The 27,030-nt window shown below is 44.9% G+C and overlaps 1 protein-coding gene across 1 annotated transcript; it reads left to right on the top strand.

Moving 5' to 3' along the window:
* The first annotated feature begins 8,775 nt into the window (after nt 1-8,775).
* Nucleotides 8,776-26,809, top strand: CTTNBP2NL (CTTNBP2 N-terminal like). The gene is made up of 4 exons (XM_050911529.1): nt 8,776-8,904; nt 19,415-19,645; nt 22,017-22,124; nt 22,861-26,809. The coding sequence occupies exons 1-4, from the start codon at nt 8,806-8,808 to the stop codon at nt 24,340-24,342; spliced, it is 1,920 nt and encodes a 639-aa protein (XP_050767486.1). The 5' UTR covers nt 8,776-8,805; the 3' UTR covers nt 24,343-26,809.
* The last annotated feature ends 221 nt before the right edge of the window (nt 26,810-27,030 follow it).

The following is a 27,030-nucleotide window of genomic DNA, read 5'->3' as shown; positions in this document are numbered from 1 at the left end:
GGTACTGCAGTGATCTGTACCTGCCCTCACCTTGGCACTTCTCCGCTGTTTCCTTACATCCGAAATCCACCCTGCACGCACTCTCAGGCAGGCACCTCATTTTTCTGCCCATATCTGACACACTTGGCGATCAGCTGCATGCTAAAAATAATAAACAAAAAGAAGGTGGCTAAACAGCCTGGAGAGAGCTGGCTTCCAGACCTGAAAAGCCTCCTCCTCCTCCTGTGCAGCTGATTTATTTCCCCCCAAATGCAGACCAGCATTTTTTCTGCATGGGCATATGGGCTCTGCTAAGAAATGTTTTTTCTCTCATCTGTACGAATTTGCCGGGTTTCAAGGCTGCAGTTGTTTAGTTTGCCCTCCCTGAGACCACCTAGGGCGTTCAGGACTCTCAGTCCCTTCAGATGTTTGCTCTTCAGCTGTGCCGGGTTCATCGAATGTCCTCACCAAGCCCCAGAACAGCGCAGCTTTTGGTGCCAGATGTTCCCTGATGTAACTCATGCATCTGTGACCTTTACATGCTCAATTCATCGCCAGTCAGTCATCAGCCTCACGCAAAGCTCTTTCCGCACAAAGGTCTCCTTTCTCCTGCGTTTCCAAGAGTGGGACTGGGCAGTGACAGGAATGTTTGCAGCAGCGTCAGGAAAGCAGCGACCAGCTCGCAGCCGTTATCACGCAGCCAGCCTGTGCCAGCCTGGAAATACAAACCCTGCCCTGCTATTTTCAGAAGCAAACACAAATAACGTTTTAGCTGTATTTTGTGGTATTTGGGAAAACAGTTCCAGTGCAGCGGTTCTCAAAAAACCAACGCTCCCGTTCCGCCCCTTGGCCGGCAGAGCCGGCTCCCGCCGTGCAGCGAGCGCTGCGGACACGGGGGGGAGCTGCAGCCACGCGAACGAGGCAGCGGCCCCCACATCCACCCGTGTTTCTGCTGCAGGGGCTGCCAGGCAGCCTGCTGCCCCTCGGCCGCGCTGCCCTGCGCTGCCCTGAGCCGCAGCCGCGGGCGTCCGCCTCCTTCTCCGAAAGCCTGGGAAGCTTTGCTGGATTCCCAAACGCTGTTGCCTTCTTAAAGCCAGTGCAGAAGTGCAGGGGGCTGGGAAGGTCCGCACCAGAATGGATGTTCATTCCAGTGATGAGCGAGCGTGAATCCCCGGCCTGGCCGTCGTGGGCTCTCAGTCTCTACCCACTTTTTTCCCTAAAGCCCGCTTTTTTTCAGGGAGACGAGATGCGATGCCAGCTTACAGCCTAGATCTCCCTGGCAGGCTCCATGTCCTGCACTCGCAGGATGCAGCGAATTAAGTCAGCTTTCGTTTTGTCTGACTTCCTTCATTTGTGGCACTCCACTAGCCCCCTGCCCCTTTTCTCCAGCCGCAGAGAGCGAGCGACCCTCCTGCAGACGGCAGGCCTCCCTCTGCCAGCAGCCATCTCTTCCCCCGGGGCTGCCTGGCCTTCTCAGAGCATCCCCCTCCTCTTACACCCTCTCCAGCCCATCCTTGCTCTTCCAAGGGCTTCACCCAGCACCATCGCTTCTCTAGTGGCAGTGGAAAATGGTGCGTAGGAAGTAAAGCCTGTGAGCAGGAGCCTTGATACGAGCTGCTACCATTTTTCATGGACGTGATGAAAAGACGTCTGCCCTAAGACCATATTCCAAGGATTAAAGAAGAGACAACAGGTGAAAAGCAGAGAGCCAGGAGAAGCACAGTGTAAGAGAAACATAATCACAATTAGAGCTCTTAACGTACCAGCCACTTGGCAGTGCTACAAGGGCACTTACAGCCTAGCACAGCTCAGGAGAGGTAACCCACATGCTTTTTTTTCCCCTGGGCTCTGAGATTGCTAGACCAGAGGCACTGCAAAAGTTCCAGTATTTATCAAGGCTGGGAAATAATGCTCAGACAACCCTGTCTAGACAAAACCATCTTCTTCTGAATGTACTAGACAGGAGACTGCAATGGTAAGAGGTGAGGTTCATTGCTGGCATTGTCACTGTGTAAAGTCCTGTCACTATGTGACACTACTTTTTGTAGTGGGTTCAGAAATTTCTACTTCAGAAACCGCTGGTTTCATAGCACATGTCACCGTCCGACAGTGCAGGGCCCCGTGCTGCAGCACCGTGCAAACCCAGCGCTCCCCTGCAGTCAGACTCCTAACAGTGGGAAAAGCTGTTAAAAACTGTTTTCAGCTCTTTAGAATTGAGCGCATTAGCAATGCCGAGCACATCTCGTAGGAAGGTCAGAGACGGAATGATTTGCCACATTCTCCACAGAAAGGGTTAGTTCTCGTTTCAGCTGCCACGCTGGCTTAGCAGACCGCTGGGTAAGCGGCTCCGACAGCGAAAAAACCTGCTGCCCTCAACAGTGTCAGCCGCCCAGCAGCGGCCCCGCTCCGGCTGAGGCACCCATGGGTGACGTTCCCTCCAGCAAGTCTCCAATGTATTCTGGGCTCTTTCCTCAGCTGACAGCAGGTAAATAAATCTAAATATGCTGAGCTTTCATGGCACTTCTGGGCAGCGCCTGCTTCTGCCATCACAGCGTCGCTCAGCGCTTGCGTAAGATCATCAGAGGAGAGTTGTGACAGACGGTAAGTAACGTGCCCGCACCGACGGCCTGCCCAGGTGAGTCACGCTGCAAAACAGTACATATTACAATACTCCTTCACAAGGAAAACAGATGTATTATAAAACGCCCTCGGTCTCGAGAGCAAGGCCAAGTTCAGGCCGGGGTGTCCCGAGGGGAGCGGGCCCGGGGGTGTCGTGAGGGGCGCAGGCCTGCCCCGGGCACTGCGAGGGGAGCAGGGCTCAGAACCGTTCTGAGGGACGCAGGCCTGCCCCGGGCCGAGGCGCCGTGAGGGGCGCAGACCTGCCCCGGGCCGAAGGCCCCCTCCAGCCCCACCTGAGCCGGTGGGGAGGCACTGCCCCTCTCCCAGCTCCGGGCTCGGCGGGGGCTCCCGCTCGCTGGGCCGCCCGGGATGGCCGCACTCGCTCCGGACTCACAGCCGCTTCCCGCCGCCGCCGCCCGGGCTCGGGACGGCATCACGGGGCGGCGGCGGCTCAGGCGGGGGCGTCGGGCCCCGCCCACAGCTGAGGCGGCCACACCCCTGCCCTGCCCGCCCGCGGCGGAAGTGACGCGCCAATCACAGCCACCCGCTCGCCCCGCCGCCGCCGCCGCGAACAAAAGGGATTTTCAGCCCCCCGCCCCGCCCTCCTCGCCCCGGTTCCGCCGTCTGATTGGCTGCCACTGCCGCCGCCGGCCGGCCCACGCCCTCGCCCCGCCTCCCACGCGGCGGATTGGGCCGCGAGCGCGCCCGGCGGCGGTTCTGATTGGCGGGCGCGCCGTCCCTCAGCAGGCGGGCGCGAAGGGGCGGGGCGGCTGGATGGGGAGCGGAGCGGCGCGGTAGTGGCGGCGGCGCGGGCCAGGTCGGTGGGGCGGGCGGGGGGTGCGGTTCCCGGTACGGTGGCGGTGGGGCCCCGCTCCGGTGCGGCCGGGCCCGGTCCGGCCTGGCGCTGCCCCTGAGGGTGGGCCGCGGCAGGTGCGGGGAGGCCCGGCCCGGCCCGCGGGGGCTGAGAGGGGCGGTGGCGGGGCCGAGCCGAGCCCGGGCGGGGGCGGCCGCAGCCGGGACCTGGGCGGGCGGAAGCTGGGGTGGGGCGTTACCGGGGGGCGCGGAGGCTGTGGGAGCGCGGAGGCCGGGGGGCGTTACCGGGAGCTCGGCGTCGTCGCGGCCGTCGCTGCCAGGGGCCGCGCCGGGCCTGGCGGGTGGGTGCTACCGCGGGGTGAGGGGGAGCAAAACGGCGGAGTCGGTTGCTGCCCGCCGGGCCCGTCCCGGGACCCCGGTCTTGCCCCGCAGCGGCCCCGGGCGCCGAAGGAGGGCTCCGGTGCGGTGTTTCCCTTTGTTGGCCGCAGTTGTACCGGGCCGTGGCAGGTCGGGAGTCCCCGACCGAGCGCAGCCTGAGCCCGGCCCCTGCCACCCCCCTCCCGGGCCGGCCGGTGCAGGTGCCCCCAGTAGTGACCGGGCAGCGCCGCCTCTCCCAGCCGGTCCCTGACGGCTGAAGGAGCTCGGTGACCCGGGGTGACCCGGGGTGTTTGCTCCGTCCCTGAGCACAGACGTGCTCCCGTGGCTGGGTTGTGAACGATCGTGTGGCGGGAGGGGGGGAGGCTCGGCGGCACGCTGGCTGTGTGGGTTCCCCCTTGGTCAGGGGTGCACTGGGCTCCTGCACCCTGACTTCCCTCGGCCGCGTTCCCCTCCGATACCGTGGGGTCTGAAGGTTAGAGGAACTAGGTGATCATTATTTTAATTTTCTTTTGAGGAGCTGCAGGTGCCGCACCGTGATTGTTCAAGGACTTTAGCAATATATTGAACATGAATTTTATGTATTTGCTTCGTCCAAAGTAGTACTTCAAGAACTAATGGGGTGAGAAGGATTTTGGGGGGGTAGATGTCCTTTCTCTCTTTAGTTCTGAGATACAGAGGTGGGGTATTTAAACAGTGCTCGTGTTCACCTAATGCTCTACAGTCCTGATGCAATGCCAGGTAGCATTGTGGATGTGCAATTATAAAGTGCATGTTAGGTTTTTTATTATATAAACATATCATGTAATTATTTTAACAACTCAAACATCACGCTGTACGTGCAGCAGCATTTTTAAAAACTTGTCTATCAAGAGTTTTCAAACTAGTCATTTAGGTTCTCATATGAATGCGATTACGCGACTGCCCATGCAGGCTCCTGGAAAATATCAGTTCCTCTTCAGGGACAGGAAAAAAAATGAAGCCGCTTCAGGATTATAGACATAGAGGCATTGTTGCATTGGCGTAGCTGTCACCATGGCTTATGGAAGGAAAGGAAATACCCTCCTTCAGAGGAAAAAAGGAACGACAAGCTACGTTCTTCACATTGTTTTTAAAAAAAGCAGAAGAGTTTTGAGCCAAGTGCTTGCACAGTATCTTGAAGCTTCCACTTGACAAACTCCCCTGCCTGCGCCTCGGGCTGTGCGCTCCGGCGGCTCTTTGGTTAGTGCCCGCTGCGCAGTGACTCAAACCTCCGCTGAAGTCGGTGGGTGAAGGTCTCTGGCGCTGGCAACGTTGGTTAACTTGGTTCGTGCTTAGATGTATGTGAGCCCAAGCGAAATGTAACTGCTAATGGTTTCATAATCATTGCAGCGTGATTCAGTGCGTGGCGGAGCTGCCACGCTCTAGAAGCTTATCTCTTTTGTTCCTGAAGTGGCGCATGCCAAAGATAACTTACCCTGGTTTGTTAGCCTGCATGGTTGTACATACGCATAAACTGGTCCTGGTATTTATTTTCAGTTAAATACTGGGAAATAACTTGCTAAAAGAAGAGTTTTATCTCTTTCATGGGTAGGTATGGGTCTGCTGAGGAGACTCTTTAATGGTCCGTAGCATGGCTAAAAGGAAGTTTACCTTTAGGCAAGCAGTAAGTAATTATCTTTGTTTATGCTCTAAACTCTTGCTTGTTGTCCAAAAATGGTGGTATATCTCAGAGTCAGGGAAAATATTTATACCGTCAGACTAAATAATGAGGTCCTTGCGGTTTGTGATCTGTGTGATTGGACTCGCCAGCATATTTCACTGAATGTAAAGGGGTAATATGCCCTGGGTATTTCTAGATCTTGTTTCTAATGCTGTGAAACTCCATCACTTGAAATAATGGGTCGGGTTCCCCAGCTGACGAGTACGGATCTGTTTGGCAGAATGGGGCTCTTTGCAAGGGGGAGAACTGGGTAACTGAATAAGGTTGGTATGATCTTTTATTAAAAAGTGGGACAAGGGAAGGCACAGGGACGTGACAGAAAGGAGTCTTGGAAAGGTCAGCTCAGGAGCCTGTGACGCTGGAGGGCCAGGAGGGGATTCGGGTTTGGATAGGGGAGGAGGAGCGCAAATATGTGCTTATTAGCTCTTTGATCCAGAGATGCTTCTTGTTCTTGTAAAATAATAACGTCAAATGAATAGAGCTTTTTTCCATTTTTCAGCTCCCTAGTATTGAGTGGCCCTAAAGGGAGCGCTTGGGATTGCTACAGATTCAGCATAACAGGTATCTGCCAGGTGTGCTCTAAGGCATTAAGAAGTTCCCTGTAAATCAGTGCAGAATACAATTTAGCGGGGTTTTTGGGGTAGTGACTTTATTTGTAGCACCTGCTCCCAGTCTGTTGCCTCAGCAGCATGGGATAACCTATGCAAACAGAGCAGTTCAAGGTCTTCTGTAGCAGCAGGTTGCACACAAGGAAGCCGAGGATGTACCACATATATCTTCAATGTTACCTGTTGTTGTTGTATGAATGATTGCTGTGCAAACTGGCTCCTGCTCTTTATTTCTGTAAGTATTTTTACCCGTATATTTTAGGACAAGGCTTGTTTATGTTATTAAGCTGATTAAAGACTATAGCCATAGAGGCATGTTAAGAATAGCATGGCTTATTTCTATAACACTGTGAAGTACAAGTCACAATGGGAGTACTTAGAATATAGAATAGAAACGATTACTGTCCAGAGTAATAGCTTTAAAATATCAAACTGCAGTTGGTAGCTGTCCTGGCTTTAAGAGTGTGCTGTTTGGTAGCTAATGGAGAGATGCAGCTGCACGTTTCCATGTCGTCTCTTTTTAAGAGAAAAGCACAGGCGCAGTCACATTGAAAGTCCATGTTCAAAACTTACTGTCCTGGGTAACGGAGTTAGATGATACACTTTGTCCTAAGATCGCAAAGACCTCCTTTTTAGTTCTGGCTAATATATATTTTTTCTGGCTTATAATGCCACAAAACTAATATAACTTGATGAGTATCTGGCAAAAAAAGTTGTTGCTATTTCCTGTCAGTGCTGATTCAGTCTTAGCACTGAATCAGTGAATTTAGTCTGAGCGAGGACTGAGATGGTTTTGGAATTAAGCTGTGCATGTCCTGAGCAGACGTTCAGATGTTCCAGATTTAAAACCTGCCCAGGGAAGTGATGCAGCTTGGACTTAAGTACCAACATAAGCATGGTAAATGTTAAAGGCTAAAACCAGGCCCCCTCTTTTCTCACCCTGTATGGCTACTTATTTATGTTTTAGCATTAATTTGCTGCTTCTGTTGCACTCTCTCCCTTTTTATGTAAGATGAACAAGTTGTAAATCACACTCCTTCCGTGCGATCTCAGCTAGCCAGGCTCCCCGTGGCGACAGAACCTTCAGCAGATGTACCTGAAGCTGAGTGAGATGGTCAGGTTCACATCCTGGACAACTCTCTGTAAAGGTCTGTCGGCTGATCTGAAAGTGTAGCTCTTGCTGAACAGTGACCAACCCTGCCCTGGCCCGCTGAAATGTGATTTGAGTCAATATAGTGAGTTTCCTAAATTAGGCTTTTGTGTCAAGTCTTGATCAGGCTTTTTTGAAACTGAGACAGATAAGGAGACGGTTTGCCAAAGATTCCACTGCAATACCCCAGCCAGTCATGGTCACTTCCACTGAAGTTGCCTTGAGCAGCCCATGCCAATGGTAGGGCAAGCCACAAAAGTCTGTAAGAAACGTTGCTGCTTTATGGAATTTCATGTAAAACGCTGCGTGAAGCAAGAATGTGGCTGCATGATGAGAAACTTGCCTGCTTAGCAGAGGGGGCACGAAGTAGATTTCTAATTTCTCATGCTGTATGAAGGCTACCCACTCCTCTCTGTAAGCAGAACTTTCTGTTCCCAGCAACTGGAAAACTGCTTTGGCATAAACAAGACAGAACTTGCATTGGTGCATAATTCTCCAAGGCACAGTTATGCAAATCAGTTGTAAAGTAGCAGTGACTTCAGAAAAATTAGAGTTCAGTTGAATGTTTTAGCTGGATAGACTTTTCTAAGTAAAGGTTAAGTTAACCCTTTATCACTCACCAGCGAAGTGGAGTTTGATATCTCTGAATAGCTTCTTCGTGCTGTAGCATTACTAAGAGTGGCGAAAGATGGATGTGACTTGGACTCAGAAAAGTATATTCGATTGTTGCACAAAGCACAAGACTATATCAACAGGTATATTTGCATCCGAGGCAAGGATTTAGTCTGTGAAATTATTTCCATCATTAACAAAATAGTGTAATAAAAAGGCTTATTACTAGGCAATTTTAAGTGTATCGGCAAAGATGCAGGGGGAAAAAAGCTTTTTGTATGTGCAGTTCAGATGATGGATCTGTGTTCTTACGTGGGCAGTAAAATTATATTTAATAAATGATGGTGATATTGAAACAGTTTGAAAGAATAGTAATTAAATGTGTGGTTTTTGTGGCATTGATTTTTGTAAAGTGGTTTGGGCCTGTTCCATTAGTAATACATAATGCCATTCCTAGGAAATGTATCGTAGCACCGAAATGTTAACTTTACCATTGAGTTTGTGTAGGTGGCCCAGTTTGGACTGCATTCATCACAGCTCTTCAGTCTCGTTTCAGTGATGTTTGCAGCTGTGTGATCCAGATGTGTAATTTACAGTAGTACGGCTTTTAAATATCCATGTTTTTCCCTCTCCTGTTAACTTCGGCTCCTTCTTGGTGAATATGATACTGTCATGTTAGCCCGTACATTCTGCCTACACCATCTGGGTGTGCATATGTTCATGACCCCTTGGGAAAAGGTGAAAAATGCATCTTCTACAACTGGTCTTAGAAGTTGAAGAGAAAATGTTCGCTTTGTGTATTGCCCCCTTTCCCCCCAGAGCAATTTGCAGTCCAAAAAACTGGAAGCTGAAGTTAAATGGAGATTATATGTCATAGCTTAGAATACTGACTTTAATGTACAAAGAAATACCTAGTAAACTATGTTCCATTTTTTCAGGTTTTCAGGATGAATCTGGAAAAACTCAGCAAACCAGAACTACTGACGCTGTTTAGCATTCTTGAGGGAGAATTAGAAGCAAGAGATCTTGTCATAGAAGCCTTAAAGGTATGTTGTAAGTACCATGATAAGAGACAAAAATGACAACAGTACTACTATAGGTTCTGCAAAGCGCTTGCATTCAAGGTGAAGTTCAGAGGCAAAGATTTATTACTGGTTCAGAATCCCATCTTAATATCACCAGTATTAGATAATAAATGCTGTATATCATTCTACGTCTTGGAATTCATTATTGAAAGCTGGCTGCAAGAAGCATTTCAGTGTTGAAATACAGTGTTATGCATGTGCATTCATCCTTTCTGATAAACAACCAAGTGTTTCTGCTATCGTGAGAAATGTAAAAGGTCTGTCAGACTTTCTTTGTTGGTTTTGTTCTCCTTTCGTAAGGAGGGCTTCTTAAAGCAGAAACTCCTCTCGCCAGGAGGGATCACAGATTACTCTTTTAGGGAGAATAATGTCACACTAAGAAAAAAGCATCCGTGGCTTTGTACTGTACTAAACCAATATAAGCTGGCACTGCTGCTGAGAGCAGCAGACCTGTGTGCTCCACTACTTATTCTTTCCCTTTGCTGGCACAAGCATTAGTGTAACCTTCCAGTGAGGTAGATACCAGCTAAAACTAACCCATCAAAAAAGTTAGTTTCAACCTGTGTCAGTGCAGCTGACGTCACGGTTGTGTGAGCACTCGTGATGGGACGAGGCAGGGGGTGGTGCTGGAGCAAGTGGGACCTCTTCTTGCAGGGATAGCTCATGCTGCAGGAAAACTGGGCAAAGTGATGTGAGCGTATGTGGTGTTAGCTCTGTGCTCCTGCTTCCCTTGTTCAGGTAGTATGGGCTCTGGTACTCTGTGGCCAGTTCGGTGTGTTAATGTGGAGCCTAGAAAATATTTTAAAAATACATAGTCCGTGTGTAATACTGCTGCTTTTTGAAGGATGCCTAGTTGGCACTCAGCCTCAGTAACGTGGAAAAAAAAATAGTGGTATAAATGATGGAAGGGGTCAATTTTTGAAGAAATTAGTTGTGACAGGCTTGAATATTGAAGGCTTTTTCAAGCTGACCTGTCGCTGTTCATGTGTAAACTTTCAGCTATTTCAAAAGAGGAATGGCAGCTTGCAGGCCTGAGAGCTGCAGGGACTTGGTTTTCCAGCAAAAGCTTCTGTAGCTTGATTCCAAATACAAACACCTTTTGCAGGGGTGAAGGGAGATCCTCCTCCAAAACAGTCAGGATGCTTATGTGTTAATTGTTTTTGAATTTACACAGTCTTTTTATTTTGGAGGAATATTGTTACCCTCTCAAAACTATCGATCGGGTGGAAGGCTTGGCTCCTCTCTTGGAACAGACTTGCAAATTTCTCCTCTGTCCTGGGATCAGTCTTCTAATTCTGTGTGGTCAGAATGCGTTACCAAAACAAGCATCACTTTAATATTGCAGTGTGAAACGCATGCAATGGAGCACAGAGAGACCGATGGGAAGGAATGCAGCAGCTCCATTGCAAAGGCTTTTTATCATGTACCTTCCAATAGCATAAAGCAATTATCTTTTTTCTGTTGAAATTTAACCTGCAGTTCCCTATTGCATGAGGAGATTAATATAGTTAGAATACCCTTTGACATAATTTGTCAAGTACTCATAACTGAGAAGAAATTAAATGAAATTGTAACCTATACTTGATAATTATGTAGTATAAAATACCAAGCTAATCAAAGGTTAGCGCTATTTTCCCCTTTTTCTGTAAGGGATACACTGTAGTGGTTCATCTTAAGAACACGAGGAAAGCTGAAGGTAGTAGGAAAGGGCAGTAAAAGCTTCGCATCAGAGCTGGCTCTTGCTGCCCGCAGCCCTGCCGCCTGAGCGCGACCTCACGGGAAAATGAAACCCCTCCACAACTGGGCTGTGCCTGCAGCAATGGCGAGATGCTGTAGGTCTCCAGCTGTGCCGTCACTCGGGTCCAAAAGCTGTGTTCAGTAATGCCGCAGCTCAAGTCCGGCTTCCTGCTGGCAGGAGGCTGCGTTGCCCTTTTGATATGTGGAAGGAAAAAAGTCATGTAACTACTTAATCTGGTGGCTGGGCAGAGTTTCAGAAGCAGAAAACTCCCAGCTTTGCTTTGTCCGTTTATTTGGAACATACAGTTAGAGAAATTCTGGCCTTACTGTGCTTTTCTTTTTGTTTACTTATAGTAACTGTGGTAACAGCTTTACAGTGCTTCACCGGCTGAAATAGTTTTATTGTGTGTGACTGTAATAAAGGAAAACCCACCTTGCTAATCTGTTTACTCACGTTTTGATACATATAAAAATGCTGCCCTGAAGAAAAAGCCTTCTAAGACTGAATTAAAGACTGAAACTGTGAGAGCATTTAGTTTGACTTGCATGCATTGGACAAATGGAGCTGTAGCTTACACGGAGAGGGGCCGGAACGTCCAGGGCTGGTGGAAGCCTTGGTGGTTCCACGCACAGAGGAATCGCCTGACTGTGGGCTGGCGGCTGCCTCTGTTCCTTGAGTGTTACGAACAGCGTATTCTGCCTCTGCAGTCAGATTTCTTTGGAGGCATGATAGTTTTATATTAAGTGCATGTGTATGTTGGAAAGAGGTGGAGTGGAACCTGAACTTTGTTAGAGGATTGCATGATCTTAAAGAATGGCGGTGTTTTTCTCCAGCAGTTACATTAGACACGTAGATGTCAGTGGTTAAAAATCAGAGGTTTATCTGCCTATTTACTTCCCGTATAGTAAGAAAAATGTGTTTGCCCTCAAGGGCTAATTTGACTTCTAGTTCAGATTTAAATGCTTCTGAACTCTCTGGATGTTTGAGGCAGATCCTTTGGTACGTTATAGCAAAGAACAAGCACTTGCAGAGAAAGAGTACCTTGATTTGTAAACTTGTAATTTGAGCATAGTACAGTCTGCAATAATTGATATTCCTGCATGCTTAGAGAAAAACATTTAGCATCTGGCATTGAGCAGAGAGAATCCATGCGCACAGATGACAAAGCCTAAAATAGTTTTCTTCTCCCTCATGATATCAGGCCACTTGTTGGCTGTCACTGGCCCTGTTTCTCACTGTGTCAAAATGGAGCTTCTGAGCCTGGCCTTCCAGAGACCACTTGCTTAATTTGCTCCTTCACTTTCCTCCCTTCTCTTCACCTCCCCTCCCCAAATCTGTACCCTTTCTTCCTCGCTGCGTTCTCCCTGGGTATCTCTTTGTACCCGGCCTGGAGGCAGCATCCCTCCTCTGCGTGCTGGAATAAAAGCTTTAACTCCCAAGGTTTGTTTGTCTGGTGCTCAGATTCATATTATAAAGAGCAGTTGTTAGGTCACCTCTAATTGATGCCTCTAGCATATTATGACTTGCCCTTGCTGACTTCTCTCCTTCGCTGTTTTTTTCTGTGGTTTACTTCTTTTCTTGTGTATTGTTTTTAATTGAGTGGTGGGTGTTTGCGATAGGGACCATCATCTCTCCCTGTGCATTTGCAGTGGACCTGGTCTTGACTTTTGACGTCCATTTCAAATTGCAGTGTTACTTCAATTCAAACAGGAGATACTAGCATAAAGGATTAAGTGAACAAATTTACTGTATTCAAAGTATTCTTTTCCAGTGCTTCAGTTTGCTTCCTCTGTCTTAAAACCTCTTTGAAAAAAAGATTTTTTTTTTTTTTTGCCTGAAAGTAGCTTCCTGTCCACTACATGCATCTCAATGTTCTCCTCAGAACAGACCTTAAGTCTCACTTCTTATTGTGCTCCTTTTCCTGTAGTTATAATTGTATTTAAATCTTCCAAAAAACCAGATGCTGTCAGAGAGTTGCATAATACTAAGGGCTAGATTCTCAGTCCTTATTGCCATGTAGAAAGGGTTGCATGTGTGAACCACAGCTTAGTCTTCTAAGATAGCACACTGTGACTGGAAACAATTCAATATTTAAATGGGTCTCTATTGCTATGTTAGAGCACTTTGTTCCCTGCCCCCTGTTCTTTAAATGAGAATTTTCCATACATTAGAAATGAAGTTCTGTTTACTTTTAGAAAACAGGAAACAGCTTTCTGGCTTATTCTTTTATGTTAATAAGGCCTTAGGCAATTTACACTGGAATAGAAACTATCTATTTTGTGTTAATGACTGGGAGCTGGTATTCATTGCTTTGCTTCTGAATTCAGTGATTCACTCTATAAAGCAGTATTAGTACATTGCAAAATTAAGTGTTCATTTGTCAGTGGATTTAGAAATTAAGTTTACAGTGCAGTTGCAAAAACTAAGTCTACCTCTTGTTTAAATTAAAAAAAAAAAGTTCAGTAATATAAAACCTTACTGCAGATGCTAGTAAATCTTTCACAGATGGGGCAAAATGGGCTTTTGCATCACTTATGAAGCAGCTTAGATCTAGCAGTGTTCCCATGGGCACTATCCTGCTGGAATGCAGGCTTTTCTTACAGCTTTTCTTGCAAGTTTGGGGAACTTTTTATTTCTTGCTTGAAGCAGCGCTATTTGCCAGTATCTTTTGAAAGACTGATTCTCTTCATCTTCTCAGTACGCAGGTAGGTGCTGAACGAGGAGCAGAGAGGTATGGGAATGGCTTCCACGCTGGAATGGCTCCAGCTCTGAATTTCAGCCGTCCGGGTGCCGTCAGGCTCCCTGTTTTAACGGTGACCAAAGTGCAGTTCGTGAGCACGGTACAGTTCCCGGGCCATTGTCACAAGTGTGCTGGGAGCTGTGCTCGGCCAAGCTCATACTGGGATTTGTACTGTCTGCGCTACGGACCAAAAGTTCCCAGGGAAAGAAGCTGCAGTTTTGTGCTGCATGACATTTCCTAAGAAAATTTCTTACATTTTTCAAAGCTGATAACAGGTCTTATGTGGGCAAATCTGGGTAGCTCTCGTTTATCTGGTTTGTTCACTTGATATAATGATGGCAATTAAGACAGATACTGTATTTGAGCAATTTAATTTCTGCTGTGTGGCTCTCTGCTAGGCATTGCTTCAGAGCTGGAGCTAAAGTAAGACTCGGAATCCCACTCCAGCATTTTGACATTTATTTTCATGCAAAGCAAGTGGTCCCCACCCCCATTTCCCTTCTCTCTGTCAGCGATTGCTGTGACCTCAGCTTGTCTTTATTCCCAATATCTGTCTCTGGGGAGAGAAGCTAATAAGGAAGTTCAAGGCAGTAAGAAGCTATTTAAAGATTATGCCACTCTCTGCAACATAGAGGAGGAACTTCTGCGCAAATTATTTCTGGAGAACTGCATACGCAGTAGCTACAGTAAATTAACAGTGTGTTTGTGTTGTGCCGAGGGTTAAAACCTAAACTCTAAAATTACAGGCAAGAGCAATACTTTACTTTGTGTCCAAAAAAATACTTGCAACAAGTCTTGGAAATTCCCTGTTTGATGTTCCAGTAAAACAAGTTGTAAAGATTATTGAAGGCAGAGAGAAAATGCTGTCACATAAACAAGGTTTCAGTAAAAGGAAATCTTTTATACAAAAAAAAAAAATTGCACAAATAGGTTATGGGAAACATTCATCCCAAAACAGTCTAGAAATCCCAAGAGGAAACAGTAGCTTTTCCCTAACAAAGTGAAGCCTTTGCTTTGCCTGCCTGCACAGGAAACATCTCTTCGGTTGTGTCAGATAGTGCTTCTGCTCCGTAAAATCAGAATTATCTCTTTCCAAACGGACTAGCAGTGGTCAATTACCCTAACTTGAGCTAAAAGCCAGCCAGTTTAAAGTGGTACCCTCTCTGCATATGCCTAATTCTTCTGATCGTCAGGACTTCTATTTTTAAGAGTAGTTAACATGCGTAGCTGCTTCCTTTTTTTAAGAGCAGCCCAAGCTTAAATGTTATCTTTTTTTCCTGTTGGGGGAGGGCGATTTAATAGTCTTCAAAATTGCCGAATAGTCCATTTAGTTGCTTTTGGAGTTTGAATGTTTTGATAGGAAATTCATAAGTCTGCATATTTGAGATGATACAGGTGGAGGTACTAAATTAGAAGATCTTCCAATTGCGGAAGATCGCATCTTCTTTCAAAGCGCAATTGATGTTGTTGGAAGTAGGTATGTCATCTCTGGTTTTCCAGATTAAATTTTTCTACTCCTAAGTTAACAATGCTTTTTGTAACCTTATTTCCTTATTATTGAAGCTTGGTTTCCTGTGGATTTATGTGTTTTAATAGGTTGATGCTGGGATCTGAGATCTAAGTTGATTTTTCCACTTTGGGCTTACTAATAGAATATTCCTCTTCCATCATCAAGTTGCTTCTGTTTTGAAAGTTGAACAAAAACTGTATTTAAGACTGAATTCCAGTTCAGACAGGACGAAATCAAAACTGTTTATAGGTTGACCTCCAGCGATAGTAGAAGTTGAGCTGAAGAGTTGCCTCAGTGAGGAGCATAAGCCATGGGAGAAGTCACTCACGTATGGGACAGTTCAATACGTGTATAAAATAACCTGTGTAGATGATGGCACTGTGACTTAATTTTAGAAGAGCTGTCCCAATTATTTTAGCGACAGAGGTGGCTGCTCAGTGGGACCCGTAGCACAGAGGTGTCGCGGACAGCAGAGTGAAAAATCCGTAGTTGCATTTCCAAGTGTGTCGTGGCCCAAATGCCAAAGTACTGGATTTGTTTTTGTAAACTAGATGTGGTCGGTGTAGGATGACCTGTTTAAGACTTTTCCTAGTCTAGACAACTTTAATTAAATGTTTATGCTCTGCTGGCTACTAAAGAAGAATAGCTGGACTTCAGAAAGCTGTTAGTGTTATGATAGTCTCATCTGTTTGTCATGCTAGTTCAGGAAAATACTTAATTGCTCGAAGTAGCAAGGAAGAACTCCTTGTTCTTTCCCAGACAGGAAATAAACCACCCCACTAAATTCAACAGAGTTCAGAGCCCAGTGCTGCGAGGAGCAGAGGAAAAACATGGCTTTTGTTATACCTTCAGTATTGCAAAAAATCAGAGGTTATAGGTAGTGCATGTGACCTTAATCCCAGTTCTTCAAGCTTTTATTAGAAAGAACTTGCTCAAAGTAAACTTTTCAAATGTCCCCCCGTTTGCTTACACTGTTAAAGCACTGGTGCCTTTCTGCAGGGTTTCTCCCGTGTTCTTGTGTGGCTGTAGAGTCACCGGCACCGGGGTGGGTTGGGTTTAAAGGAAGAGCAGTTCATCTGTCAAAGCAGTTAGGCCAGCTGGATGAATATCCCAATTTGTATTTACAGACTTTTTAATGCTTGAGTAACTTAGAAATTCCCTACACACTTATAGTGAGGTTTGGTTGAGTCATTTTTCCAAATTCTTCAGAATAACTGAAGATTTCCTGCCCCTCAAAAAAAAAAAAAAAAGCCTGTAGGTTTTCCTGTGATTCATTAAACCAGGGGCAGCTCATTATCCAGGGCCACCCTCCCATTTCCAGGGCTGATCTTTTCCTTCCTCTTTTTTTTTTTTTTTTTAAATGTAAAGTTAGAACAATGTCTTAAGCTCTGATCAAAGGTATCCACCGTTCCTGGTGCATATTACTGATAAAGAGGGAGGGGTATTTGTGAGTGTGAGCTGTTCCTCTGTGTTTGTTTACTGCAAGGGTTAAAATACAACTGCAAACCAGTATCACAGGATGAATGTCCCTAATTGGGTTTGGTCATGGAGGAGACGGAAATAAAAGTATTTTGTTTTGGGGTTTTTTATGCCTCTTGTCAAGGTAATGCATACAGTTCCCCCTTTGAGAGCAGAGATTGACTTTTATTTTTTTTTTTTTTGTGCTGATCACATGGTTGCATCTTAGAATATAGGAAGGGCCAGCAAATCTCGTCAGCTATTTGAGTAAAGCAAAGCTTTATTCTTTATCTATCAGTCCTCTGACCTACACAGCTCAGTTACAGCAGTTTGCTTTTCTATTTGAGTGTATCTGAACCACTTGGTGTGTGGAGTGGTGTCCAGAGCATCACTATTGCTCTTGTATGCTTGAGGGAAGTGTTTGCATTTTCGATACAGTTTACTGGGACATCAGAAAACAGCCATTCCAATAAGTACTGGCTTCTAAGTTGTCTTTTCATTTTAGTCAGACTCAGTCTTTCCTATCTAAAAGATGTCCTCAAGCAATCCCATAAGAAATGGGTAACAGTTTGCCATTGACAGTTTGCCATTCTTGTTAGCTGAAAGGGTTTCTGAAGAAGCGTGCAGTGAGGCTGGCACAGTTTTGCTCTGTATTCAAAGCAGATAGCTTATTTTCCACCCTGCGACAGCGGAATGCCATTTCACAGCATCAGCAGAGTGGGGCTTTGTGGAGCTTGTGCTAAGAGCCCTTCACCAGCTCTGAAAAGCTACTGTGTTTAATGTGGAATGGCTTGCTTTCTGTTTATGCTCCTAAGGATGCCCAGATGTGAGCAGTGCATACATAGGAAGCCGAAGCACACCTGACAACATGCAGGCAGCATTTGTTTGGAGCAGCCTCTCGAGGCAGAAACACGTCGTGCGTGTGCTCTGTCAAGCAAAGTGCAGCTAGTATCATAACTTTCCTCTGTAGGTCACGCAGTGCTTTGCTAGTTAAACATGCTAAAGTATGCTTTAAATTAAACAACTTTAAAGGTGATAGCACACTGGGGAAGAAGAATGTGGTTAAAGGTACTGGGGCTCTTGCATTTCAGAGAAAGATGTTGTAGGTAACCGATGCAGAGGAAGGCCCACATCTTTCTGTATGGCCTCACTAAGAACGTGCCTATGCAGAACAGTACATAACCATTTATATGCTCTAGAAAAGTAAAAGTATGAATTATCTCGTAAGGACTGGTTACCATGACTATAATGAATCAAGAAGAATCAAATTTAAACCTCATATTTGGAAGGTATTCTTTCTTGGCAGGGTGCATCAGCTCTGCTGTGCACGGGATTGTGCTGTCAGTGATACACGCTGGAGTGAAACACAGGTTTCCACAGATGCATAGCATTTAGCCTGTAACCGTTTCAGTTGAAAACAATGATTAAATTTCTTGGAGGCAAGATAGATGAGCTCTGAGGGCTCTTTTGAATTCAGGTCTGTTTTCCCTTGTATGTCTTCTGTTGCATGGATATCTGTTTTCATATGGTTTCTTATCATCGTGGTAAACTTGTAGATAATATTTTAATATCTGTGTGTTTATGAAATTTTGTTTTGTTTTTTAGAACTTCACAGTAGTCGTTCAGTAGGATAAGGCTATTGGTATCCTAACAAACAGATTTCCAGCTGGAGTGGCTGATTCTAAATGCTGTAAATGTAAAGCCTAGTACGTGTGAGTTTCCTTAATTCTTACATGTCACCAAAAGAAACCTAATAATTCCTATCTTGCTTCTTGAGAAACTAAATTTGTTTAGTCTGGATGAGAACATTAAGGATTTTATTAACAATTTACGGATTTATAGGCTATTGCGAGAATAAAACTCTTTAATTGCTCAACATGAAATTCTTTGATGGTGACATAATCAAGGAAACCACACAACTGCACTTCCACCGATACTACAGTAAATGATTAAATCTTTTGTTGAGCAAGAATTGATACTTACCTTCTTTCCTTTCGCACAGTTGTGGAATGTAAGTCATGGACATAGATAGCAGGTAGCTGTGGTATGAGGATGTTAGTAGACTGAATATATTGTGGAGGTGCTGTGTTTTTAAGCAAGACTTTCCTTTGTTTCTAGTTTGTTTGGGGCCACTTGGTTAAAAGACACTGTTCAGCTGGAGGGAGAGTGAGAAGTTAATCGAGCACATGCTTCATATAACCTCCCACACGCTTATTTCTGACTGCCTGTGAATAGTATGCATTTGCTTGTGTCCCAGCTGTGGAAATGCAAGTGGTTTTTGCAGATTTTTTTCAAGACTCGAGTATCTTGCCTGGAGAGCAGGTGGCTTCTAGGGGCGGCTGTGAAGCGGGGGGCACATCGGGCTGGGCGGTGCTGATCCAGCCTGCGAGAGCTGCGCTCGCTTGCATATATTTAATCTGTCTAGATTTTACTGTCTTTATTAGTGGGGGACCATCAGCTTTTGCCCATTTTAAATGTATTAATGAGGGGTTTTATTAGCTGGGAGCACAGCTGAAACCGTAAATGTTGACAGTTTAAAAATCCCTTCTGACGATAGAAGGATTATTGTCCTCACCATACACTTAACTTTTCATAGTCTTAACTTACTTGATCAGAGTCTGCCATTAGAGGAATAGTATGTGCACCTAGTATGTGAAAAACATGGTGTTTGTCCCCTTGTTATTGGCCTGATCAGAAATGGCAAGGTCCAGGCGGGCTTTGGAGATCCCCCAGGTAGCATGGACTGCACCGCTGTTCAGCGGGTAGATCACTTGACCGGTTTGTCTCAGGAATTACTGTCTCTTTCTCGTCTGTTAACCAAGGACCTGTAACATGACGCACTTGTGTGTTTTCCTGTCTGAATACTCTTACTCTTATAGCAGGTAACAGGATATGAATCAGACTGTGTTAAGATCTCTCTAAGTGGAAAACTGGGGAAGAGGAATATTAACTACAAATTACTTTCTTCTTTAGCTAGTTTTCTATTTTAAGTATATTGAAATGCAAATTTGTTTTTGTACTGCAGGCCCAGCGTAGAGATACGTTCATTGAAGAACGCTATGGGAAGTACAACATCAGTGATCCATTAATGGCTTTGCAGAGAGATTTTGAGACCCTGAAAGAGGGAAATCATGGTGAAAAGCAACCAGTATGCTCCAATCCGTTATCTATTTTGAAAGTGGTGATGAAACATTGCAAGAATATGCAGGAAAGAATGTTATCCCAACTAGCTGCTGCGGAAAGCAGGCACAGAAAGGTAAGTTTTGCTTCAAATAAGCTGTGTAGAAGTTACTAGTTGCATTTTGATAATACGTTAACTTCAGCAAAAACATTTAAATGCCTTGAGTTTTGGTAACTGAAAGGGCTTTGCACCTTTGTTTAAACTTCTCACTCAATACAGTGCAGCCGGCAAGCTTATTAATTGTAATTCCAAAATTTGAAATATGTGCAAGATGTTTTTGTTAGGACACACAAAAAAGGAACTAGCTTATTCACAGCTGGGAGGTATAGTGCTTACCAGAATGTAAGAAAGGATTTCTGGAAGATTGAATTCTCAGCAGACATATTGTTGTTCTGCTCGTGACTTGTTCTCAGTGATTGTTGAAGAGCTGGTACCAGGTACTTAGGGGAGTGCACCTCCTTGTGCTTTCCTAAGAAAGTATGGCGTCACCAAAACTATTTTTCATGCTATTTGGCCTCTTTTGTAAAGCACCTATTATTCTTCATATGTAGCTTTAACATATATTGACACTAATGAAGTGCTTGGTCCACGTGTCAGACTGTACTTCCACAGAGGTTTGCTCCTCTGGCATACCGTAGTTTACTAGAGGAGCATAAAGCTGCACACAAGTCTGAAAGCAAGAGTCCACTGAACTCTGCTTCTTGGAGTCTTGCTACAACATATTCTCTTTATGTAACTAGTTAGCTTTTAAAAAAAATATGTTCACATGTTTGTTTTGTCCTGCAGTAAATTTAAACAAGTCAAAATGATTAAAGTATTTGTCCCTGCTATGTAGTCAGGGAAGAGAATAATTGCCCAAGAGTACATCACTGGAATCTGCAACTGGGAGGAGCTCTCTGGAGCATCCCTGCAGTCACCTGCATTGCAGCACTGTGTCTTAACCTCTTCATATACCTCTTTTCCATCTTAAAAAAATAGCTGGGATTTTTGCTTTTACTTGAGTCAGTGCAAACTGTGAGGTGATGCTGTTACACTGGTGTCTAGAAGCTCTCTTTTACAATGTCAGATCTAGGTGTACTTCTGGCTGGTGCCTGTGCTTGGGCCAATACCATCCTGTATTTTTTCAGGTATGTCACTCTTGCTTTGATTAAAACTTACGAAGTCATGTACAAAGTTCTCAAATACAAGTAGTCACATTCTGTTTCTAATCAAAAGGTTCAAAGTTAAAACCTCTGTTTCATTGCTCATCAGCACGTGGGTTAAAGTTTATTTTCCCGTAATCTGTTTTGATGGGGATAAGATAGAGCAAGTTCCTTTCAGTCTGTGAATAATCCGAAGCATTTCTGTTGCAGAAACCTTACTATGACATAAGCAACCAGCCAGCTTGACTTTTATCACAGACACTATGCTTAGGGTGGGCAGCTGGAGGTATCTTCAGCTTTAGGTTTGTCCTCTAAGTCACTGGAAGTAACAGCAAGGCTGTGTGTTTCACTTTTCAGCCAAGTATCTAGCTAAATCATGCTATAAAATCAGATTTTTTTTTTTTCCCCCCTTCTCCTTCTGTCCTTCCTGTCTCCTCCTGTAAAAAAGTTCTTTGTGTACTTAAAGATATTTAAGCATTGTTTGGAAGCTTAAATTTCAGGAAGACTGAGAAGCTGCTAAATTCATGGTGAGCATGTGTTGGGAGAGCCTAGAGTTTTGGTGGTGAGATACAGCAGAGTCTCTTGGGAAGTTTGTATTCTGGCTTTTTTGTTGAGTTAATAGAATTTCAATTATTCATGTAATTCAGCGTTAAAGCTGAAGGAGCTCCTTAACTGGGTCCTTATGGCAAGCAGTTTCATTTCAAGAGCTCATCTTGTTCTTAAGTGGAAGAACAAATTAATGTTCTTTAAAATAAACTTTGCACTGCAGTCCTCAAATCCCCTGTAAGAAACTGGGGGAGAAGCCTGTATGCGAATTACCACTGGAACCGTAGCGAGGATCGTCTTGTTGTAATTGTTAGTGCCCTGTGTCTCCTGGATGCGCGTTCTCTGAGGCAGTGCCTCTGCTCCTGCTGGCGTTTATATTAATGGCCCTGCCAGGAAACTCTGATGAGGGCACCAGACAACCAAGGACGGATAACGTGAACTTCTCAAGGCTATTCTGCAGTCTGGAGGAGAAGCATGCAATTTAGCTATTTAACAACAAAATGAAGATACATCCAGTGTGAGGTTTTCCTCACTTCTTTCACAAACTGACTCAACTATACCAAATAATCACGTAGTGTAACTTGTCCAAAAGCTGCTTTTATATGATTTTTTTTTTTTTTGGAGTTGAATTTGGATGTCTGAGGCTGCAGGGGTTGCTCTCCCGTGTCATTTGGCTTTGGACCGTGTGCGAAGGCGCTGCTCTCTCCCTGCTTGTTAAGTGTGCCTGGGCATCGAAGTGACCGGTGTTTGTTTGGCAGGTGATACTGGACCTGGAGGAAGAGAGGCAGCGGCACGCCCAGGACACGGCGGAGGGGGATGATGTCACCTACATGCTGGAGAAGGAGCGGGAACGGCTCACCCAGCAGGTATGCTTTGGTAGCTGGTAATTACCCAGCCCACAGAAACCCCGGGCTCCTGGGTGGTGAACTCGGTAGAGATGTCTAATTGCACCTTCGTGTTGAAAGAGTAGTAGGGACCTCCCTCCTCTGTAAGGTGCTCCTAGCTTTTATCATTTCGATATGAAAAACAGCCTTAACTTTTTGGGGTGTTTTGGTAGCTCAAGAACAGGGTTGCACTTACAAATGATAGGGCTCTCTAGTACTCAACATTCAGAATAAGTCATGAAAGATCTCCTGGGAGGGTTATTCAGAGATGATAATAAATATTTAAGCTACTGTTTTCTGTTACTCAAGCGCTGTAGACTTTATTAAACATACATAACACATCAGCATTTTAAAGTCTAAATGCCTTTAAAAGGCAAACTGACAAAGTAGTAGATGAAGGGGAAGGAAGCTTTGCTCCAGAACGCTTGTTCAATCAGTGCATGGCAGACTGGGTGTATATCTCACTAAAGGTCAATTGAATTTCATACATGATAAGAATTATTACTTACTAGTAGTTTTAGTACGTGCAATCAGAGTCATACAAGACTGTCTTGCAGATACCTGGGGCAAGAACCTCTTTCTTAGCCATTGCCATCTTTTACCGTGTAATTTCTCCAAGATACATAGTAACCCCATTCCCTTTTGGGGCATTATACTTCATTTACTTTCAGGAGGTTTTGTGGTTCCCTTACAGTCTGTTTTTGTTCTTATCACCCAGTTGGAGTTTGAAAAATCCCAAGTGAAAAAGTTTGAAAAAGAACAGAAGAAGCTGTCAAGCCAGTTGGAGGAGGAAAGGGCACGCCACAAGCAACTGTCTTCCATGCTTGTAGTGGAGTGCAAGAAAGCCACTGCCAAAGCAGCTGAAGAGGGGCAGAAGACAGCAGAATTGAGCTTGAAATTGGAAAAAGAGAAGAGTAAGGTGAGTAAACTGGAAGAGGAGCTGGCATCCAAGAGGAAGCGGGGTTTACAGATGGAAGCACAAGTAGAAAAGCAGCTCTCAGAGTTTGACATTGAAAGAGAACAGCTGAAAGCCAAGCTGAACAGAGAAGAAAACCGTACAAAAGCACTCAAAGAAGAGGTGGAATGTCTCAAGAAAGCCCTGAAAGAGCTGGAGGCTTCTTGCCAGGAGCACAGTCCTACCGAGCCTTTGCAGCCAAGTTCCTCGGTGATGTCCAGAGGTGTTGCAACTGACAGTCCCACAGTGAAGTCTGTGTCTTGCCAGACAGAGTGTCTGCAGGCAGACCGAGCAAACCCTGCCAGCACAAGCAAAGCTGTACACACCACGTTTCCCAGCCCTACTACACCTACTCATTCCTATGCCAAATCCAATGGTCATTGTGATACAGATGTGCAGCCGGGTAGTGAGCTACTGCAGACAAATGCAGCAGAGAACCAAGTTCAAAAGGAGAAATCTGCTGGTGCAGCCTCAGAAAACGCAGTTGAGAATGGAAGTTCTCCTGTAAGAACAGAGTCACCGGTGCATCTGATGTCCCAGCTCCCTTCTAGTGGCATCTCCCTGTCTCCCAGCAGCACAGCTGCCTCCTCTCTAACACCTTCTCCCTGCTCCTCACCAGTTCTGACTAAACGCTTAGTGGGAGCTTCAGCAAGCAGCCCTGGTTACCAGTCATCCTACCAGGTGGGGATCAATCAACGTTTCCACGCAGCTCGGCACAAGTTTCAGTCTCAAGCTGAACAGGACCATCAGTCAAGTGGTCTGCAGAGCCCACCGTCACGGGATTTGTCTCCTACTCTAGCAGATAACTCTGCCGCCAAGCAGTTGGCCCGCAATACAGTCACTCAGGTCCTTTCCAGATTTACCAGCCAGCAGGGACCTATTAAACCTGTCTCCCCTAACAGCTCACCTTTTGGCACGGACTATCGAAATCTGGCAAATGCTGTGAGCCCCAAAACCGAATCTGGTCACTCTCCAAGCCCTGGCAAGGTTTCCAGTCCACTAAGCCCGTTGTCTCCTGGAATTAAGTCGCCGACCATTCCTAGAGCAGAAAGAGGGAACCCTCCACCCATTCCTCCAAAGAAACCCGGCCTCGCTCAGTCACCTGCTGCTCCTACTCCACTCACCAAAACCTCTTCCCAGGCATCCTCTCTGGGTGCCCCCATGGACGTGGCAAGTAGCTGCTCTAACAATACTGTAGTGTCAAATGGCAAAGACATTGAGATACTCCTGCCAACTAGCAGCTAGTCTCCAGAAAATGTGAATGTGACATTCCATGGCTTAGCATCCTAGAGCTAAGACACTGTTTTTCCACTCCATGTTATTTATTTCCATAGTAGCAGATTCTGTCTGTATAAAGCATTTAGTATATTTTTTCTTTTTCAATAGGTAGGAAAATATTTTTGTTTATGAAGAAACCTTAACTACAGCTATACAGTAGCCTCAAAATGTCTCATGGCAACAGTCAAATCATTAGAGATAACAAGAACCATAATCACATGGTGGGACCTAACTATCAAACTCTAATGGAACTGAAATGCTACTTTTAAATTATGCAGAAATAACTTTTGCAGACTTTTTACTCCAGATGAACATTTTATAAAAAGTGCCTGAACTAAGCCTGCAATATGAATGTGATTCTCTGAAAAAGGTGAGGAGGGGGACCATCTAGCTGCAGAAACAAATTCTTCTGTGAGTCCTGAATGTTGAAACCAACACTGTTTTTCTTTTTAATTCTTTCCATTTGCTAAAATAAGTTAGCAAATGTGCTACAAATTCTGTGAGGTGACCACCAGACTGACGCAGCCAGCCACGCTTTATCCTTTAGGACATAGCTCCTAGCTATTTGAGGAAGCACACATACGTTTCTTGGGGTAAAATTTAGCCGTAATACTATCCAGATTACTTTTCTCTCGGTATTCGTTGTCCATGTAGTTCTTGCTTTCCTGTAACACATTCTGCAGAGATGCCTGTGTGCTTTAAATGGCTAAACTCTGGTTTCTGGTGTGTCACCTTGAATTTTCAAGCTCTTCAAGCATTCTACTGTTGTGTGTAGAACTTCTGAGAAAAGGATCTTGCTATTACTTGACAAAGATCTCGCTATTACTTGAAAAAAATCACTAGTTCATATGATACAGGTTTTTTGCAACAGTAACATGGGATCTTCTACTAAAAACAAAAGCAATAATTTTGTTCCTCATCTCTATCAGTTGTGTCCGGCTGACCTGGATTTTACCGACTGGTTAGCTATGGGATCTTGCTGGCTTTCCTTGGCTGCAAATATGGAACCAAATCATTACTGTCGTGTAATTGAATATGTATGTATGTGTAAGTAGTTTCACACACATACATACTAAATACACAGTGTATTAGGAAAATCTTTATCTATTCTTGATGTTCTGCCTAATAGGAAGAAAATGTGGGAATTCATTGAGATTTCAAAAATCACTTAATGAGGAATTGCCTAAGTTTGAGGCAAATCATGTGTGTGAAAAATTATTTGGGCCCAAGAGGGGAGAAGCAACTGATTCCTGTGCAGAAACACTTGCTGCAAGAAGTGTAGTCCTCGCTGCAGATGTGCTGCGTGTGCTGCCCATCGTTCAGCGGCACAGCACGGTTGGTTTTCTGAGTCACTGCGGCAAGAAATACAAGACAAACGCACCACAGGTCAGTGGCAGAGGCCGAGAGCACAACCCTGAGTTAATTATCTCCGTGTTGTATATGAACGGATCCTAAATTTAGAAACTGGACTTGCTGCTCGGTGTCGCTCAGTGTTCAGCATTTCCCTCTGCAGCAGTGTCACATTTACGCAGAGCGCAGCTCCCCACTGCCAGAGACGCTTTCTCCTTTGTCATTTTTCAATATTTAATTAGAGAAAATACATCCACCTTTATTGTAGGAAAGATCCCTGCGGCAGCTGGGAGGATGCACTACTGTACACGACCTGATGGGTTCCTTCTAGCTTTGAGTCTCGTTTTGTACGACATCAGAGCTCTTGTGCTGCTTTGAAGTGGCTGTTGTCTGAAGTGACCCCGCTGTTCTCTCCTGCACAGCCGTGGCAGGTATTTAGACTAGAACAAGAGGTTTTTACAGACCTTTTAGTAGCCTTTTAAATTGTGGTATTACGTGCTGTTGTTCCTAATCCGGTGGCACGGGCTGTGTACTAACAGTAGGGAGACAGAGGCAGCCTAGAGAGAAATGGGCAGTGACTCTCGTGGAAGCACATTTATTACTTTTTGAACTTTTAAGTATCCACAGCAGATTTTTCCTCTTGATGAGAATAATTGTAAAAACTGATGGGCAGATGGATTTTGGCCCATGTATCACTTCTGATTCAAAAGTGAGGCTTTTGTATACACTGCTTTAATGTGTTTCTTTGCTTTTACATTAATCTAAATGGTATTATCCCCTTTCTTTATCAATAGCTCTATAGAGAGAGATATACTATGATGAAGTCTATTAGGAAATGCACTGAGTACCGTTTCTTCTAAGATATAATATGGGAAGGGGGTATGCAAAAGAATGTATTTTTGCTAGTAGCCTATCTTCTGAGAGAAACTAAGCACAAGATATTAAAATGGATCCAACTAATTCAGTAAGACATTTAGAGTTAGTATTTAACTGTTGATGTAGATTCTGTGTGGAAGCAACTAAATATTTCTTCTATAACTCACATCTGTTATAAGCAGACATTGTTGCAGAGTTTGTCACTGGCTAATGAGATAATGAAGTGCAAAATGTATACACTAGTATTAATTCATTAACACTTGTAAATTTGTAAAGCCAAATGTACCAAGCTGAAGTCTTTAATCATTTTTATAGCTGATGGCATTAAACATGTTAAACATTCATATTATCAATAAAGGATTTTATTTTTAAGATGTGCAAATTGCTCAAGAAAATGCTTGGAGTCAGGACTGCGTGTGGAGCGAGGCT

Source organism: Gymnogyps californianus, chromosome 27 (assembly GCF_018139145.2).
Source record: "Gymnogyps californianus isolate 813 chromosome 27, ASM1813914v2, whole genome shotgun sequence".
Lineage (NCBI taxonomy): Eukaryota > Metazoa > Chordata > Aves > Accipitriformes > Cathartidae > Gymnogyps > Gymnogyps californianus.
Note: the sequence above shows the minus strand (reverse complement) of the source record. Positions and strands in the feature narration are given on the sequence as shown.